This window comes from Somniosus microcephalus, chromosome 11, assembly GCF_052327205.1.
Source record: "Somniosus microcephalus isolate GS21.2 chromosome 11, FLI_Smic_1.0, whole genome shotgun sequence".
In the NCBI taxonomy this organism is placed as follows: domain Eukaryota; kingdom Metazoa; phylum Chordata; class Chondrichthyes; order Squaliformes; family Somniosidae; genus Somniosus; species Somniosus microcephalus.
Window position 1 is genome coordinate 165,732,640 of NC_140997.1, and position 20,015 is coordinate 165,752,654.

Genomic DNA, 20,015 nt, shown 5'->3' on the forward strand with positions numbered 1-20,015 from the left:
TCCTCTCTAACATGTGTTCTACAGGGTTGATAATATAAACAGTATGCTGAAACCTATTTTAATGTCGGATACAGTAAGCCAGATTTGAACAGAGAAATACAAACTTCTGTTGTGGCAAAATATTAACTTTAACAGTAATGGCAAAGGCAGTTATTAAAATTAACTTTCACTGAAGGGCTTAAATTATACATTTTGTTCAATGCAGAAATATAAATGCTTATTTAATCATACTTATAACTCTTAGCACAAGTTTATTCCCTTTGTATTGAGATAACAAAGCACATGTATTGTATGTAGATTGTGCCCCCAATATTCCTCTCCATAGAATTTTTGGAATAATCAGGATTATCCCACTCTGTAAAATATACTAAAAGAGTTCCAAAATGGGCACTGGAGTGAGTTTATATTTTGCAATGCACATTAATACTTTTTAATGTATATTAATGACTTGGGTGAAGGCATGGCAACTTAGTCGTGGTAACTTAGCAGTGTAATGTGGATAAGTGTTAAGGTAATTAGTATGGAAGGAAGGAACCGAAACAGGGGATATAAATATAGCACCTTGCAATGTCAAAATATCTCAAAGTGCGTGACACCATTACTTTTTGAAATGCAGTGACTTATATGGTTTATTGTGGCTGCCATTCCACACCAGCAAGATCAAAGAGTTATAGTGACAAATCTATAAAGTTCAGAGCTTACTTGCAGTAAAAAGGCAAATGCGATACTGGGTTGAATTAGCAAAAGGATAGGATAAAATGAAAAGGTTACATTGTTGCTGTTGTCTCGGTGAATCTGAGCAGGTTACCTAATCCTGGGAATGTTCCGAGTCTCTTTTGAGAGGATACAGAAGTGAGCAATGAAGGTGATTCCAGGTTTGAGGAAAGTTTAAGGAATTTCGGCTTGTTTTCTATTCTTGCAATTTTCAAGATTGTTAAGGTGATGAAGAAATTGTTCCCGATGGTAAATGGTACAAATATTGATAGCAAGTTAAAAGTACTAAGTTATGAATAGAAAGTAAGGAGGAACTTTGCCATCAAAAGGGGAATATATTTGTGGAACTAGGTACCAGAGGTGGCACTCAAAGAGGCACTCAAATACTTGTTTCTGGAGAGCGATGGAATGAGCAATACAGTGACAAGTTGGGTAGGTGGGGGTTGATCTATCAAAAGGATGGACTAATTGGGTTTAATGGCCTTCTCCTATTTATAAGCTAATAATTGGTGTCTTTCAGTCATTTTTTTTTCTTCTCACCAATCTTCTTCCCTCACCGCTTTTCTCTAAATTGCTGATTCTTGCTGTGGTACGATTCCGCAGGAACTGCCTGATAATGGGATGATTTTTCTTCAAGCTATCCACTTAGCACGCTTGCATGCATGTGTATTTTGAATAAGTTCTTACAAATGGTTTTGTGTTATAATACAATTACATCAGAAAGGGCATAAAATGCATTCTTTGGCCTACAAGCACAGTTTGCCACTGCACTACTTTATTTAATTTTAAAGCTGATTTTTCTGTAGAAGTTGAGTTGTTTGAGTCTGCCTCTCCTCACCAAAATATAGAACTGGAGAAGCTTACATACATGGAAAAATATATTTTTCTTTGCTTTGAAAGTGTTAGCTTTTCTCAAAGGAAGTCAATTTCAAAAACACCTGGTTGCGCATGCATGCTACTGACCTATGTTCTTTGTCCTGGTTTCTAGCTATGTGATTGGCAGAAACCTGGGGCAAAGACCAAAATCAAGCAGCTCTGAAACCAACCTCCATTCATAATAGATGACACCAGGGATACATTTTTAACATGTGGGCTTCTTCAGTACTTACTGACATGAGAAAAAAATATTTTGCCAGAGTTCTAAGGCGCCAAGAGTTTTTACTAGCTAAAGCAAATGGGCTCTGAATCAGTCCTCTGATTTTTATAGTTTGTAAATTATAGCACAATTAATGAGATGGATCTATTTAGATATTTGTTTCTCTGGATATTTCTGTGGTACCAGTTCCCATTGTATTTAAGTTAAATGTGATAACGGTGGTGTAGGCAGGTGGGGTGTTCAGGGTGTTCAAACACCCCCTGAAATTTCTCTTTTTTAAATCAAACCACTCCATTCAAAAGAATGTGGCTTAGATCACTTGATAGAACACAGTAACAATGGATTTTCATCCAGAGTGAGTCAGTTCTGCAATTCAACCAGTGAAAACTGATTCGTTGGGCTTGCGCTTCTAAATGTTCACTGGGATATTGCAGTGAACGGTAACAAAGCTACTGATAAACTAGTAACACATAACTGGCATTTCGTGCTTTAAAGTTTTAGTTCGATAAGACTGTTTGGCCTAGAAATTCAGTTGGCTGCGCCAGCCGTTAGCGCCTTAGGAGGAGTAGATCTCGAGCGCTAGGCGCTTAGCGCCCGGGTGCAGCGCGATCTGCGCCTCGCCCCAACTTCAGTAGACATTTAGCACCGGCGCAAAGTCATTGCGCGCGCTCATCTGCGCGCGCAGATCATGACGTCATTTCGTCGTGCAACGCCCTTTGTGCGCCCGGAACCGGAACTTCACTCGCGCCGCCCCATTGTGCGCCTGGCGGCCCGAACGACTGTGAAGTGGAACGGTACACAGCCGAGGCGGGCCGCGGGGAGCGCAAATTAAAGGGCACTCCTGCAGTAGAAAAGGCAGCCGTTGTGCAACACTCCTTCTGGAGGAGGAGGAGGAGGAGGAGGAGGAGGAGGAGGAGACATAACAAACTGATGGAGAGAAGCCCTACCCAAAAACACAAATACACTAGTCTCGGCCTTTCAAAAAAACAAATCCACCCTCCCCCTTTAAGAGCTCACCGGAGCCAGAGTGTCTGCCGGCAATCAGCAGCTCGCCGCACCTGCCCTGCGCCCAACGTCCGGTGTTAGCGCCCCGGGCTGCCGGCTTAGCGCCTAATGATAGTCGTGCATCGCCTGTTTTAGCGCAGCAGCAACCTCTTAGGGCGATGCAACTGAATATCGGCGAAGTGGCCTCGACTTTGCGCCGGGCGCAAACTTTAGCGGCCGCCCGACTTTACCGCCCCAAAAGTGGCTATAATGAATTTCTAGGCCTTTTTCTTTTCATTTGCTTTCTTTGAATTGTTAGATCAACTAAAAAGGTTCTATTTGATACTTATTGTGGAATTGCTATTTGAAAATAGTCCTTTTGAGGTAGTTTTCTTTGGTCGAATAAGCTCATATTCAAATAACGCCCCCCTTCCACTACACACCCCCCTCACCCCGCAAAAAATCTTGCCTGCACCAGTGTGTGGTAGGATATATTTAATAAAAGTAAACAGAAACATTGGAGCACCATGTATAATCATAACATCTGAGTTAACCACGATTTAGTGGTATATTACTTTGCCATTTAAACGCTGTTCCATTTGGTCAACAACAATAAGGCTGTTGGCTGATCAAACCTGTGCTGAACCAATCAATACTTGGCGCTCATTGGCAGCTGGCAGTTTTATATTCAGTTAATCGTATATCGTTATTCTTCAGTATTAAATTGTACGTTACAGTTACTCTTGTGCATTGTAATTTGATTGCTGTTATGGTTCAGAATGTAATTTTTTTTCCAAAAACTGATGCTGAATCAAATGATGTTGTAGTGTTCTGCCCATCAAAATTATTGTACCAGTCACAATACTTAGTATATATCTATCTGCTCTGAATCCACAGTATTCTGTTTAAAAAAACACTTTAGTCAAGCTACAGGTGTCAACCATTTAAACCATGGACAAATATAACTTTTCCGGACTATGGGGTGTATAACACATTTCAATTTTTTAGGTTAAATGTCTGAATGAATGTCTTTTCCTTTTGGAAAATTTCAGAACCATTGTTCACCTGTAATAGCAGCAGCAATTTCTGCAGGCTTACTTTACCTATTAGGCAGCACATTACACATTTTCTTTCAAATGCTGATTGAGCTTCACTGTATGTGCAGCATTTTCTGTTTTTATTTATATTATGCTTCTATAAATGCAAGTTCTTTCTCACACAAGAAACAATGCTATTTTATATTGTTTACTGCACTGTAACTTTGAACAATGGAGGTGTAATCAATCAGAAACAAAGCAAATGAACAGGTAAGTCAGATATAGGAAGTTGCTTCTTCAGGCGCACATTTCACAGAGCAATTGATGACTTTAATTATAGCTGTATATTGATCTAAATGCTGTCATTGCTAACATTCATACATCTGAAATTATTCTCTTCAGTTTTATATATTTATTACCATTGTGGAAATTGTGCTAATAGCATTTTCGGTCCTCTGTCTCTCTTTCAGTCGCTACAGAAATAGTGGTTCCTCCTGAGGATTTGATGATACAGAAGTCTGCAATGGCACAGTTTAAATGTCATGCTGAATATGACTCTGCTTTCGAAAGTGACTTTGAGTTATCATGGAAAAAGGATGGAGACGAAATTTACAGTGACCAAACAGAGAATGACAGGTAATATTTTGTAAAATGGACAAGAAGCACTCCATTTCAGTTATCATTATTGCTAACGTCAATCCACCACCAACAACATCAGATAGAATAAAAGCTGTCAAAATAGTAGGTATCCATTTCTTAGGTCGACTGTCTTTCAATCTTGTGCAAACTGATGTAATCTTGTTTCATGATCTACATTGAGGGCTTATGTGTTAAGAATTTTTTTACGTATTTACATAAATTTTAAGTTTGGCACATGCACACAATTCGTTTGCAGAAAATATTTTTCACATGCCACAGGAAATCCATTTTTGTATGTTCCCTATTTTTAGTGAAAAAATGAACATTAAGTGGAGAACACTCTTTTTTGCAAAAAAAAATAGCAGAGGAAAATACACCTCTAAGTATATGCATGAGCTAAATTTACAAAATTTGGCAAACTGCTACTTTATTCCCTGACTTTGTACTTTTTTCATGAAGGTGCATTTGTTCCTTTATACAGCTTATTTTAACCCTTTCCTGCTTGTGCCTATCCAACAATGCAGCTCACGAGCCAACTGCTGGGATATGCATGATTGTAATTTGATGATTATTCTGGTCTGCATCTTGCCACAGTGGCATGACTCAGATCTGGAACTCAGTAGAGAAGGAAATAAACAGAAACCTAGCTTGGTGCCTTTGCTCCTCTGTTGGAATTCTAGCATTTTATGCCACTGCACGACGAGTGTATTAGTGTGTTGTAAATTATGTCATTAAACTGGTAAAATGGGGTTTCCATTGGTAAGAGAATTTTCTAATATAAAGGGCGCGATCTTGCCAGCCCTGGGGAGGCAGGTTTGGAGGTGGGACTGCCAGGAAAATGACAGAATCTGGGGGCGGGTACCCATCCCGCCCCCAACCCGCCTCCATGCCATCTTCTCTGGAGGTGGGTAGCCGACCTGCGCCGGGTCCCGTCTCCTGGAGGCGGGAACGGGATTACAGCCACTTAGCTGCCTGTTAACAGGTAGTTAACAGGCAGATAAGAGGATTATCTCAATTTTTCCAACTGAGGTGTGGGCTTCCCGATGTTGGGAAACCCCGCCAGGGTCACCGAGGCGAGCAGGGGGTCGGAGGGGTGCAAAATTGCACTGTGAAGGTATGTGATGAGTGCAAGTGTGGAGAGGTAAGTATGTGAGGTGAGTGGAAAGTGATAGAAAATGTTTACTTACCTTTGTTTCTTCCTGTAGGCCTCAACAGTTGGGGATGCGGAGAGTCTCACATCTCATCGACAGAGATGACAGATGGCTGCTGCATTCTCTGATGTAACAGCCATCTAATTTCTGCTCACAAAAGAGGTTTGATGAGTCTTGATTACAAGGACTCATCAAAAAACATGGAATGTCAGTGTTTGACAGCTTCACATACGCTGACGTTCTCTGTAAACGGCTTCCCCTTAATTGGCCTGCTAAGTCCGCTGGGCTGGCTTAGCAAGGTCAATCAAGGGAAAATAGTGTGGGTTGGCCCCAAGTCAATGGAGGCGGGACTAAAACCCAACAAGCAGCAGTCCCGCCTCCAACGCGCCCCCATTGACAAAATCACCCCCAAAGAATCATGAAAATCAAATCTACTTCAACTAAGTTGGTATACTATCTAATTTTCTAATTTTCTAGAATAATAATGGATGACGCGATCCTTCGAATTATTGACGTAAGTGAAGATGATGAAGGGATATACACCTGTGTAGCAAGAACTGCATTAGACACTGCAACAGCAGAAGCAAAACTTATTGTCCTTGGTAAGTATTACTTAAGAAATAATAGTGGTTGTGTTCTATGCATTTGCTTGGAGCACTTGTCGTAAGATACCTGTTCGCTAAGTCTGACTGACCTAGATATTGAGCAGTGCAAGCTGCCATGCATGGTGAATTGTCAGTTCTGGTTATTCTCAGATAATTTGAAGTGCTGCATATCGATAGTAATTTCAAATCAGCAGGTCCATTGGTGTTTTACAAGGAAGTAAGACAAGAAGAGTTTTAACAAACAAAAGAGTAATTTTCATTATTCAGAATTGTAAAAGCAGTGTCATTGACCTGCAATCAGTTGGTATGCTGTTCGTGCTAACACCTTAGTGCCATTTTGCAATATTTTCTTGGACTCATTCACCCCCAAATAGCTGCCACTGATTGCTTCATTTTCTTACCATAATTATGCCAACTTTTAGCTTTGGGTATCATCCCTGCCCACTGTTTTTTTAGCACAATTGCAGTGATTTACTTGAAGTGCCCTCTAAAGAAAGTGTTTAGTTCAATGTAAATTCAAAAAAGTTCTAGATTTTCCTCTTCAATAACTGTGGCATTGAAAGTGTGCAGCAGGAATTTCACCTGTCTTGACAGTTACATGCTGACCATGCTGGGTGTCCGCCTACACTAGGACACCTACCATTGGGGGCGGGGTGGTGGGGAGGGGCCAGAAAAATCACTGCTGCTGAAGGAGTCTGCCACCTGAAACAGCTTAAAGAAGCCACACACCAGGCCAGGAAGAAAACATCTGGGGCTGGATTTTCATTGAGGAGGTGGGTAGGAGGCAGGACTACAACTTTCGGGGTTGTAGTCCCGCCTCCATCGAGTTCTAGCCAACCCACGCGATTTTGACTTGATTGACCTTGTTGAGCCCGCCCAGCGGGCTCAGCAGGCCAATTAAGGGCCACCCAGCAACAGGTGACGTCACAGATTGATATTTCATCTGTCAAGACCTTTTGACAGATGAAATATCAGCGTTCGACAGCTGTTTGAAGCTGTCAAACACTGACAATCTGTACTCCAAGTTAATTCCTTCCTCTCAGGATGATTTAGAGATCTCTCCGGAACAGAAAGCTGAATGCTGCAATTTTTGACAAATCGCTGCCATTCTGCTTTCTGTGCCGGTGAGATGAGGGACTCCCGAGACCTGAAGGAAGGAAGGCTGTAAAGGTAAGTAAAACTTCTTTAAACACACCAAACACACTTACCTCTGCACTCATGCACCTATCACTCACCTGAACACCGGACATCTCGACCCCTCCAAGCCCTTCAGCCCGACGGCCTGCCTTGCTAACTTGGCGTGGTTTGGAGCTGTCGGGAATCCCACATTTCACCAATGAAAATAGGGATTAGGCTAAAAGCTGCCTGTTAACTACCTGTTAACAGGCAGTTAATTGGCACTAATCCCCTTCCCGCCTCAGGGAGGCAGTTCCCAGTGCGGGTTGGGTACCCGCCTCCTTTGAAACTGGCATGGAGGTGGGTTGGGGGCGGGATGGGTTCGCGCCCCCTGATTTCGGAATTTGTAGGGGGTTTGGGTTGTGTGTGTGTCAGCTTCACCTCTGACTCCTTTGAGCGGTTCGAATCGCTCCACACCCCCTGGGTTCTAGACAATGGACTTAGGTACAGGTGGCAATACAGAAAATCGAGTAGACAAGTGGCTTGGTGCAAGGAAACCAAATTTTATTAAAAGGCTGAATAAAACACAGTACTACTGAGAATTACTGGTATAGTTACAGGCATAAAACAGTTAATACACTTATATGGAATGGGGAACACACGGCACATCGAGGGAAACAAATACATTAAAAACCCCTTTATCCTTAATCCCACCACCTATACTTAACTAGATTAAGCTATGAGGGGCCAGGAATTCATGCTCACCAATTCAAAACCTGTCACTTTAGATGGTGGGGTTTGAGGTCCGCTCTTCCTGTCCTTTGGGGTATCCCGTTGCCACGTGGTCACAGGGTGCGGCGCTGAAATTGTTTGTGCAAAGGCACCCTCCCCCTTTGTCCGTTAACATCTTCATTGAGTACTTTGTCGCGATGGGCCTTCTCCTTTGGGCGCTCGCCGACGGTATTGCTGCGGTCGGGGGTCGGTAGATGGTCTTTACCGTCTAATGATTTTGCTATCCATGCTTGGAACACCAGCTTATTCTTCAACTGGGCTATTACTGTCCATGTGACAAATGCCAGCTTATAACTAGGCCGTTTTGTCTAGATTTTTCGACCCACTCTTCGAATACCGGCTTATTCTCAAATTGGGGTTTTACTATCCATGCATGTAACGCCAACTTATTCACCAAACGCCAGCTTATAACCAGGCGTTTGGTTCCCCCAGTGCGTCTTTCGCTGCCCTTCTCTGCTCTTATCGGTTTACCGTAATTCTTCGTCTCGTCTGCCCGTTTGTGGCCTGTGTGTCCTGTGTGGTTTCGAACTCTGGTCTCGTTCTCCTCCCACGTTTGGGCCCTCGGTGTAGTAATGGGCGTCCTTGGTGTTGAGCGGCGCGGGGAGCGAGAAGAGAGCCCGCCACGAGGCCAGGGCACGAGAAAACTAAGAGCAAGAGCTCAGAGCCAACCATGATAAGAGAGCTAAGAGAGAGAGAGATCACTGCTGATGGGCCTACAATTATACCCGATTCTTCATTCCTTATCTGCGCGCCAAATCAGGTCAGTCCTTTGTCTAACTTTTGGCGGGCTCGTTTAAACTGATTACTGCCATTTCCTTTAATGACTCCTGAAATGGCTGTCTCTGTGTTATAACGGGTTCGATGTCCTGGTTGTTGGTTATGTATGAGACTTAATCGGGTTTTCCTGACTTGATGGCTTCTGTGAGCTGTTACCTATTAAATATGCAGAAACCTAATGGCCTCGATTATAGGCCCATTCTAGCTTGATCTGTTTCAAGGCGAATGAATGCATATTCTGTGTTAACGTTGGCTGCCTGGCTCCAGAGTCTTTTCACAGATTCCTGCATTTTAAGTTTCGTCCCAGGCTTGAAAAAAAGGTGTCTGCCTGCTTGCAGAGCCTTGCTTTTAAAATCCTGTCCTTTTGGTCACGAGGTTGCAGAAGCCATTTTGGGTACCCTGTCCTTTTCATAACTTGTCCATGCAGGGTCCCTTTATCCATAACTTTGGGGAATGTGGGAATTTTGAGAACCCTACAGATTTTAACCCCCCACACGCCTCCAATCCCGCCTCCACAGCCCAATAAAAATCCCGCCCCTGGTCTCTGCTAGATCTGATATGAACTTCCCAGTAGGGCAATCTGAATGGATCACCGCATGATCAATTGCACTCTTGGAATGGCCATTTATTTTTGAAAGGCCCTAATGGTCCTAGCAGCAGTACACACCAGTACCATGCTAGCATTATGAGCATCCAACAATGCTTTGGCAGTAATGAATGAAACTGATGTATAATGTCACTATATCATTACAGCCTAATTTGGTTATCTCCATCCTCTTTGGGCAAGATTTTCTGGTATCTGGTGGAAGTGACATTGGAAGATCGTGATGGGACTAGAAATGAGCAGAGACCTGGTAGGTCGGGTCACTGCTCAATTTTCAACCCCAGCCGACCAAGTTACATTAGAAATCAGTGTAACTCAACAGAATAGTCTTCCCAAGTATCTTCAACAAGAGATAATAGGTTGAGTGGGAAATAGAGTTAACGTTTCAGGTGGATGACCCATCGTCAGAACTGGAAAAAGCTGGAGATCGAACAGGTTTTTAAGTGAGTGCAGGGGCAGGGAAAGGGGGGAGGGGAGGAAAGAACAAAAGGGAAGGTCAGTGATAAATGGAAGGCAGGAGAGATTAAGAGACATTAAGAGATGGTGCAAGGCAAAAGGAGATGGTAATGGGACAAGTTAAGAAACAAAAGATGGCTCTAGATGAAGTGTGAATGGTAGAATGAAAGACAGCTGCCATGTGGGAGACAGAATAAAAATAATAATAAATGAAATAAATGGTAAAACAGAATAGGGGCAGAGGTTATGGTCTGAAATTGTTGAGTCCAGAAGGCTGTAAAGTGCCTAATCAAAAGATGAGGTGCTGTTCCTCGTGCTTACGTTGAGCTTCATAGGAACAGTGTAAGAGGCCGAGGACGGTGAGGTCTGAGTGGGAGTGGAGCACAGAATTAAAGTGACAGGCGACCGGAAGCTCGGGGTCACCCTTACGGACTGAACGGAGGTGTTCCACAATGCGGTCACTCAATCTGTGTTTAGTCTCCCCAATGTAGAGGAGACCGCATCGTGAGCAGCGAATACAGTATACTAAATTGCAATAAGTACAAGTAAATCGCTGTTTCACCTGGAAGGAGTGTTTGGGTCCCTGGACAGTGGGAAGGGTGGAGGTAAAAGGGCATGTGTTGCATCTCCTGCGCTTGCACAGGAAGGTGCCGGGCGAAGGGGAAGGGGTGTTGGGGGTGATAGAGGAGTGGACCAGGGTGTCGCGGAGGGAGCAATCCCTTCAGAATGCTGAAAATGAAGGTGAGGGGAAGATGTGTTTGGTGGTGGGATCACGCTGGAGGTGGCGGAAATGGCGGAGGATGAACCGTTGAATATGAAGGCTGGCGGGGTGAAAGGTGAGGACAAGGGGAACCCTATCGTGGTTCTGGGAGGGAGGGGAAGGGGTGAGAGCAGAAGTGTGTGAAATAGAATGGACATGGTCAAGGGCTGCGTCAACCACAATAGAGGGGAATCCTCGGTTGAGGAAAAAGGAAGACATGTCGGAGGCACTGGTATGGAAGGCATCGTCAGAGCAGATGCGGCGGAGATGGAGAAACTGGGAGAATGGAATAGAGTCCTGACATGGCCCTTGACCCTGTCCATTCTATTTCCCGCACTTCTGCTCTCATCCCTTCCCCTCCCTCCCGGAACCATGATAGGGTTCCCCTTGTCCTTACCTTTCACCCCACCAGCCTCCACAATCAGTGGATCACCCTCTGCCATTTCCGCCACCTCCAGCGTGATCCCACCACCAAACACACCTTCCCCTCACCTCCCCTTCCAGCATTCTGAAGGGGCCACTCCCTCCGCGGCACCCTGGTCCACTCCTCTATCACCTCCAACACCCCTTCCCCTTCGCCCGGCACCTTCCCGTGCAAGCGCAGGAGATGCAACACATGCCCTTTTACCTCCACCCTTCCCACTGTCCAGGGCCCCAAACACTCCTTCCAGGTGAAACAGCGATTTACTTGTACTTCTTGCAATTTAGTATACTGTATTCGCTGCTCACGATGTGGTCTCCTCTACACTGGGGAGACCAAACGCAGATTGGGTGACTGCTTTGCGGAACACCTCCGTTCAGTCCGTAAGGGTGACCCCGAGCTTCCGGTCGCCTGTCACTTTAATTCTGCGCTCCACTCCCACTCAGACCTCACCTTCCTCGGCCTCTTACACTGTTCCAATGAAGCTCAACGTAAGCTCGAGGAACAGCACCTCATCTTTCGATTAGGCACTTTACAGCCTTCTGGACTCAACATAGAGTTCAACAATTTTAGACCATAACCTCTGCCCCTATTCTTTTTTTCCATTTATTTTATTTATTATTTATTTTTATTTTTATTTTTTTTCTCTCTCCCACGTGGCAGCTGTCTTTCACTCTACCATTCACACTTCATCTAGAGCCATCTTTTGTTTCTTAACTTGTCCCATTATCATCTCCTTTTGCCTTGCACCATCTCTTAATGTGTCTTAATCTCTCTTGCCTTCCATCCTATCACAGACCTTCCCTTTTGTTCCTTCCTCCCCTCCCCCCTTTCCCTGTCCCTGTCCCTGCACTTGCTTAAAAACCTGTTTGATCTCCAGCTTTTTCCAGTTCTGACAAAGGGTCATTGACCTGAAATGTTAACTCTGTTTCTCTCTCCACAGATTCTGCCTGACCTGCTGAGTATTTCCAGCAAGTACTTCCAAAAAGGAAGAGGTTAGCTAAAGTAAACATTGGTCCCTTAGAGGATGAGACTGGGGAATTAATAATGCGGAACGGGGAAATGGCAGTGACTCTGAACAAATATTTTGTATCTGTCTTCACGGTAGAAGACACTAACAACAACCCAATAATGGATAATCAAGGGGCCATAGGGAGGGAGGAACTAAAGACAATCACTATGACTAAGGATAAAGTACTTGGTACAATAATAGGACTAAAAGACGACAAGTCCTCTGGACCAGATGGCCTGCATCCAAGGGTCTTAAAAGAAGTGGCTGCAGAGATAGTGGATGCATTGGTTGCAATATACCAAAATTCCCTGGATTCTGGAGAGGTCCCAACGGATTGGAAAACTGCAAATGTAACACCCCTATTTAAGAAAGGAGAGAGACAGAAAGCAGGAAACTATAGACCAGTTAGCCTAACATCTGTTGTTGGGAAAATGCTGGAGTCCTTCATTAATGATGCAGTAGCAGGGCATTTAGAGAATCATAATGCAGTCAAGCAGAGTCAGCATGGTTTTATGAAAGGGAAATCATGTTTAACAAACTTGCTGGAGTTCTTTGAGGAGGTAACGAGCAGGGTGGACAAAGGTGAACCAGTGGATGTGGTGTATTTGAATTGCCAGAAGGCAATCGATAAGGTGCCACATAAAAGGTTACTGCATAAGATAAGAGCTCACGGAATTGGGGGTAATATATTAGCATGGATAGAGAATTGGCTGACTAACAGAAAGCAGAGAGTCGGGATAAATGGGTTATTTTCCGGTTGGCAAGCGGTAACTAGTGGGGTGCCACAGGGATCGGTGCTGGGGCCTCAACTATTTACAATCTACATTCATAACTTGGATGAAGGGACCGAGTGAAATGTAGCCAAGTTTGTGGATGATACAAAGATGGGTGGGAAAGCAAGTTGTGCAGAGGACTCAAAGAACCTGCAAAGGGATATAGACAGACTAAGTGAGTGGGCACACATTTGGCAGATGGAGTATAATGTGGGAAAGTGTGAGGTTATACACTTTGGCAGGAAAAATAAAAAAGCAAATTATTATTTAAATGGAGAGAGATTACAAAATGCTACAGTTCAGAGGGACCTGGGAGTCCTTGTGCATGAAACACAAAAGGTTAGCATGCAGGTACAGCAAGTAATCAAAAAGGCAAATGGAATGTTGGCTTTTATTTCAAAGGGGTTGGAGTATAAAAGCAGGGAAGTCCTGCTACAACTGTACAGGGTATTGCTGAGGCCACACCTTGAGTACTGCGTACAGTTTTGGTCTCCTTATTTAAGGAAGGATATACTTGCTTGGAGGCAGTTCAGAGATGATTCACCAGGTTAATTCCAGAGATGAGGGGGTTGACTTATGAGGAAAGGTTGAGCAAGCTGGGCCTATACTCATTGGAATTTAGAAGAATGAGAGGTGATCTTATTGAAACATATAAGATACTGAGGGAGCTCGACAATGTAGATGCAGAGAGGATGTTTCCCCTCGTGTGGAAATCTAGAACGCGGGGGCAAATTTGTAGAATAAAGCGTCACCCTTTTAGAACTGAGATGAGGAGGAATTTCTTCTCTCAGAGGGCCGTAAATCTGTGGAATTCTCTGCTCTAGAGAGCTGTGGAGGCTGGGTCATTAAATACATTTAAGGTGGAGATAGACACATTTTTGCAAATAAGGGTGTGAAGGGTTATGGGGAGCGGGTGGGGAAGTGGCTTTGAGCCCTAGATCAGCCATGATCTTATTGAATGGTGGAGAAGGCTCGAGGGGCCAAGTGGCCTATTCCAGCTCCTATTTCTTATGTTCTTATGTTCTGTTTTTATTTCAGATTTCCAGCATCCGCAGTATTTTGCTTTTATTATAGGTTGAGTACCCACTTAGGTCAAACTTGTTTATGACAACTTCCCGCTTGTATCCACAAGAAAGTGAAGTCGCAATCTCTTCTCTACATATTAATACCAAATAATTTCTGTGTATGTCCATGTCGGCATAAACTCTGGCACATTTAATCTGATAATTTTTTTAACTCCCTAGTAGTAATAAAGGCCTTCTTTTATAACCACTTATATCGACAGGCCCTTATCGTCACATATAAATCTGCTGACTTGGCCTGCCTCCAATCATATTTATAACGTGGGCAAGACAGCCTCGTTTTTAAGTGCACCCTGGACAAAGTTTATTGCATCAAGGAACAACCATGTACTGGGGGTAAACCATGTAAAGACAGTGTTTTAACTCTTGTCACCACTAACATGACTGTAACAGATAAATTATAGTTTCTTGTATTAAGAAAGTAAAAATAACAGCATTTCTTTAAAAACGTAAAGTATCTAGCAAATGTCCAAATATGTGTAATGCCTTCTTATGTTGATAAACCGCTTATGTCAACAAAATTAGAATGATCTCCAACATGGCGACTTAAGTAGGTAGGATTGTATAACGGACCATGTTTTAGGCCAAATGTGCATATTTATCTTCTATAGTCTGTGTGCTCTTAACATCACTGGTTATTTGGACTAATGGGGGGGGGAGGGGGGGGGGGAGGTTGGTGGAATTGCAGGCAGATGGGACAGACAGATGAGGGGTGGAAGAGAGATAGGAGGGATGGAAGAGGAGAGAGTAGAGAGAGAAGATGGAGGAGTGATTGGGGGCAGAGTAGAAGCCAAAGAACTGTGGGTTGCGTCTCACCAATTGGCAAAACAATGATTAGTAGAAGATGGGAGACAAAGACAAACAAATTAGTCAGTGGGTCAGAGGGGGAGGGAGGAAAGAGCAAAATACTGTTTCGTCGGAGCAAAGGTGCTGTTTTTAATGCAGTAGCCAATATTAAGTACAAATGTCTTATTTATGTAGTGCCTTATTACATCTGCAGTATACCTCAAGGCACTTCACGTGCAATTAATTACTTTGTGAAGTGCAGCCACTGTTGTTATGTACACAAATGTGGCAGCCAATTGTATATAACGGAGAAATGCATATCCATCTAAATCAGAGGCAAAAATGCTTGAAACTGAGCTAAATTGACACAGTGAAGCATAGACTTGGGAATCAGCCCTGCAACCTGCCTGGCTTCTATGATTAACTTACTCACTGAATAAATACACTGAGGCTTCAGGGAACCTGTTAACAATTGTTTATTTTTTCTGAATTTTACATTGGTTCACATTGTGGTGTAGTTGTACATTTTGGGTTTTTTGGCACTTAAGAGGAGCATACATTAACATGGTGAATCTACTGCTTAACTTTTTAATAAGAACATAAGAACATAAGAAATAGGAGCAGGAGTAGGCCAATCGGCCCCTCGAGCCTGCTCCGCCATTCAATAAGATCATGGCTGATCTGATCCTAACCGCCAATCCACTATCACAGAACCATCTCCTGAATCTAACAGAATTAGACACATGAAATAGGAGCAGGATCAGGCTACACGGACCCTGGGCCCGCTCCGCTACCCACAGGGCCATGACCGATCCGAACCTAGACTCATGTCCAAATTCCTGCCCGCTCCCCATAACCCTTAATTCCCTTTACTTCTAGGAAACTGTCTATTTCTGTTTTAAATTTATGTAATGATGTAGCTTCTACAGCTTTTTGGGGCAGCATATTCCATGGACCTACCACCTTCTGAGTGAAGTAGTTCCTCCTCATCTCAGTTTTGAAAGAGCAGCCCCTTATTCTAAGACTATGCCCCCTAGTTCTAGTTTCACCCATCATCGGGAACATCCTCCCCGCATCCACCCGATCCAACCCCTTCACAATCTTATATGTTTCAATAAGATCGCCTCTCATTCTTCTGAACTCCAATGAGTAGAGTCCCAATCTACTCAACCTCTCCTCATATGTCCATCCCCTCATCCCCAGGATTAACCGAGTGAACCTTCTTTGTACTGACTCGAGAGCAAGTATGTCTTTTCTTAAGTATGCAGTATTCCAGGTGCGGTCTCACCAATACCTTGTACAACTGAAGCAATACCTCCCTATTTTTATATTCTATCCCCCTAGCAATGAAAGCCAACATTCCATTGGCCTTCTTAATCACTTGCTGCACCTGCATACTAACCTTTTGAGTTTCGTGCACCAGGACCCCCAGATCCCTTTGTACTTCAGTACTTTCCAGTTTCTTGCCATTAAGATAATAACTTGCTCTACGATTTTTCCTGCCAAAGTGCATAACCTCACACTTTCCAGTATTTGTATTCCATCTGCCAAATCTCTGCCCACTTACTTAGCCTGTCTATGTCCCCTTGCAGGTTTTTTATGTCCTCCTCACTCACTACTTTCCCTCCCATCTTAGTATCATCTGCAAACTTTGATATGTTACACTCGGTCCCCTCCTCCAAATCGTTAATATAGATTGTAAAGAGTTGGGGACCCAGCACTGACCCCTGCGGAACACCACTAGTTACTGATTGCCAGTCTGAGAATGAACCATTTATCCCAACTCTCTGCCTTCTGTTAGATAGCCAATCATCTATCCATGCCAGAATATTACCCCCAATCCCGTGATTTTTTATCTTAAGCAATAATCTTCTGTGTGGCACCTTGTCAAATGCCTTTTGGAAGTCTAAATACACTATGTCCACTGGTTCCCTTTTATCCACCCTATATGTTACTTCCTCAAAGAACTCCAGCAAATTTGTCAAACATGACTTCCCCTTCATAAATCCATGCTGACTTTGTCCTATTAAATTATGATTATCCAAATGTCCTGTTACTGTCTCCTTAATAATGGACTCCAAAATTTTACCTACCACAGATGTTAGGCTAACCGGTCTATAGTTTCCAGCCTTCTGTCTACTGCCCTTTTTAAATAAGGGTGTTACATTAGCAGTTTTCCAGTCTGCTGGGACCTTTGCCGAGTCCAGGGAGTTTTGGAAAATTATTACCAATGCATCCACAATCCCTACTGCCACTTCCCTCAAGACCCTAGGATGTAAGCCATCAGGTCACAGAATCACAGAAACCCCACAGTGCAGATAGAGGCCATTTCGGCCCATCGAGCCTGCACCGACACATATCCCACCCGATCCCCGTAACCCCTACACCAACACAAATCCCACTCTATCCCCGTAACCCCACGTATTTAATCCCCCTAACACTAAGGGTCAATTTATCATAGCCAATCAACCTAACCCGCACATCTTTGGTCCAGGTGATTTAGCCGCCTTGAGTCCCATTATTTTACCGAGTACCACTTCCTTAGTGATTTTGATCGTGTTTAGCTCCTCCCCGCCTTTAGCCCCCTGTTTGTCCAGTGTTGGGATATTCTTAGGCCTAGAAATTCAGTGGCCTGCGCCACCAGTTTGCGCCCAAAGAGGGCTTTTGCGCCACTGTGCAAACCTACCGCGATATTTAGCAGGGCGCTAATGGCGGCGTTAGCCAGTAGCGCTGCGCCGCCACCGATGACGTCATCAGTGTGCGCAGCGCCCCGCTATCGCCCCGCTGGCCATATTTGGTTGCTGCCGCCTCCCCCGCGCCGGCCGCAAACAGCGACCGGTACACGGGGCCTACCTGTGCCGGTAGTGGGGCGAGTTAAGGTGGAGGTGCGGCCGGCCGCTTTTTCAGCGGCCGCCTGCCCGCACCTCCGTCCCCGGCCTCCTACACCCCCACCCCCCCGCGGCATTGCCGGCTGTTTCCAGAGAGCCCGGCACTTCTCCTTGGTGCCGGGCTCATTTGCCGGCACTCGCGAGCGCGGATCGCGCTGTTGCAGGCACCTCCCCCTTAAGAGTGAGAGGAAGGCCTGCAGTACCGCAGGCTGCCGTGCCGCAGCGGGTGGCGCTGCGGCACTTTGCACGCCGATATTCAGTTTCAGCGCCCCAAGCGGGGCGCCGAAACCCTTGTTTAGCGGCCGGCTTCCACTTGGGGCGCTGAAACTGAATATCCCACTGGCGCAAGTGGCTCCGCGCGCAGCGGTAATTCCGGCGCCCAGGCGAGCTGGGCGCCCCAAACTGAATTTCTAGGCCTTAGTGTCTTCTACTGTAAAGACTGATACAAAATATTCATTCAGTGTTTTTGCCATCTTCATATTTCCCACCATTAATTTCCCAGTCTCATCCTCTAAGGGACCAACATTTACTTCAGCCACCCTTTTTCTTTTTGTATAACTATAAAAACTCTTACTATCTGTTTTTATATTTTTTGCTAATTTACTTTCATAATCTATCTTCCCTTTCTTAATCAATCTTTTTGTTATTTTTTGCTGTCTTTTAAAGTTTTCCCAATCCTCTATCCTCCCACTAGATTTGGCTACCTTGTATGCCCTTGTTTTTAGTCGAATACTATCCTTAATTTCTTTACTTAGCCACGGATGGCTGTCTTTTCTTTTACACCCTTTTCTTCTCAGTGGAATATATATTTTTTGGAAGTTGTAAAATAACTCCTTAAATGTACACCACTGATCATGTATCGTCTTACCCTTTAATCTATTTTCCCAATTCACTCTACTCAATTCTGCTCTCATACCTTCATAGTCTCCTTTATTCAAGCTTAGCACACTTGTTTGAGATCCAACCTTCTCACCCTCTAATTGAATATGGAATTCAACCATGTTATGGTCACTCATTCCAAATAGAGATTTGGCTTTGAAAATATTGTTGTTGAATAAAATAAGGTTAAGCATGAGGACAATTTCCAAAGCCTGTAAAGCGATTTAAATTGGTTACAATATTATGCTAATTAATTGTGCAGAACTATACTCCGTATGAGAAGAGAAATGCTCATTCTATCAGTGAGCAGTGTGAATGTTAGGTGATAGTCATCTGGTTAGTAAACTATCACAAGTATGCAGTATAATCCACTTTGTAGTTGGCTTGGATAAGCTGTCTCTCATAGACAAACAGCCCTCAAACACTCATTACCTCGGCTCACACATGAATAATGGACCTTTGGGTGAGGTATCAGAGGGTTCCTGGCACTCGTGGAACATCCAACAACAAGGGGCCGTTCTGCAGAAAGGGGACGGGAGAAAACTGGTGGATAAAGGAGGAAGAATATTTTGTTAAAACAAAATTAACTTTTATATCCTTTCAAGTAGAAGAGCTCTGATAGTTTAAAAACAAATAAAGGGTACTGAAAGTAGTACTCCAAAGCTTTCCTCCATTAATCAGTCAGGATTGATGAAATGCCCTGTGATCCTATTTCTGTGTGATTGTGGAAGATGTCTCTTTGGTGATAGTGTTGTTTTGGTGCTGCTTTATGTGTATGATGAAGAAAGATCCATGATTCATGAGCACTGCAGGTGCAAGTGACTGATGTTCCTCTTTTGCATGAGTGAAAGGAGGTCTGCAACTTAACTGTCATATGTGAAGTATTATCTGGCAGATGACTTTCTAAGGTGGCCTTTAAATGCATTCTGGAGTGCTTTACTATCTGTCAACCATGTTTATTATTGTTTTTATTTCTCCCTGGCTGGAATTATCACTCTACTGAGCAGTGAAATTATAAATTGTTGTTCAGCCCCCAGAAAAATATTGAACAATATTGGGTTGGAGAGTGAAACAAGCCTGTAAAGTACTTAAGACAGTCCGTGAACTTCATTTGAACCCCAGGTTGTGTTGTAGTTGAAAACTCACTTGAGGATGCCACATAAACTGGAGTGTGTTAACAAGTCTGCACATTGAGGGGTTCAGATGATAACATAAACGACAAGAGTAAATCTCAAGTGGTTTATCAATGTCATCTGAGCCCTGAGATGAATTCTGTTCTTTTGACGCATTTCATCCTCTGATATGTTGCAGCTCAGGGTTTTATTCTGCTTTCATCAAGATCCTTTATAGTTGAAATCTATTATGATGAACATGATGGTAACCAGACTGCTACCGCATTAACAACAAATGGTTCAAACTAACGTCCTTCTGCATTAAGAAGAT

At 43.8% G+C, this 20,015-nt stretch overlaps 1 protein-coding gene across 14 annotated transcripts in view; it reads left to right on the top strand.

The window, feature by feature from the left end:
- chl1b (cell adhesion molecule L1-like b) overlaps nt 1–20,015 on the top strand; it is a 1,240,677-nt gene that overhangs the window by 753,044 nt on the left and 467,618 nt on the right. For all 14 annotated transcript variants that reach the window (XM_086001404.1, XM_086001409.1, XM_086001398.1 and 11 more), the window contains 2 exons: nt 4,302–4,467; nt 6,099–6,223. In XM_086001404.1, the coding sequence (XP_085857530.1) occupies nt 4,302–4,467; nt 6,099–6,223 (291 nt within the window). The remainder of the gene's footprint in view (nt 1–4,301; nt 4,468–6,098; nt 6,224–20,015) is intronic.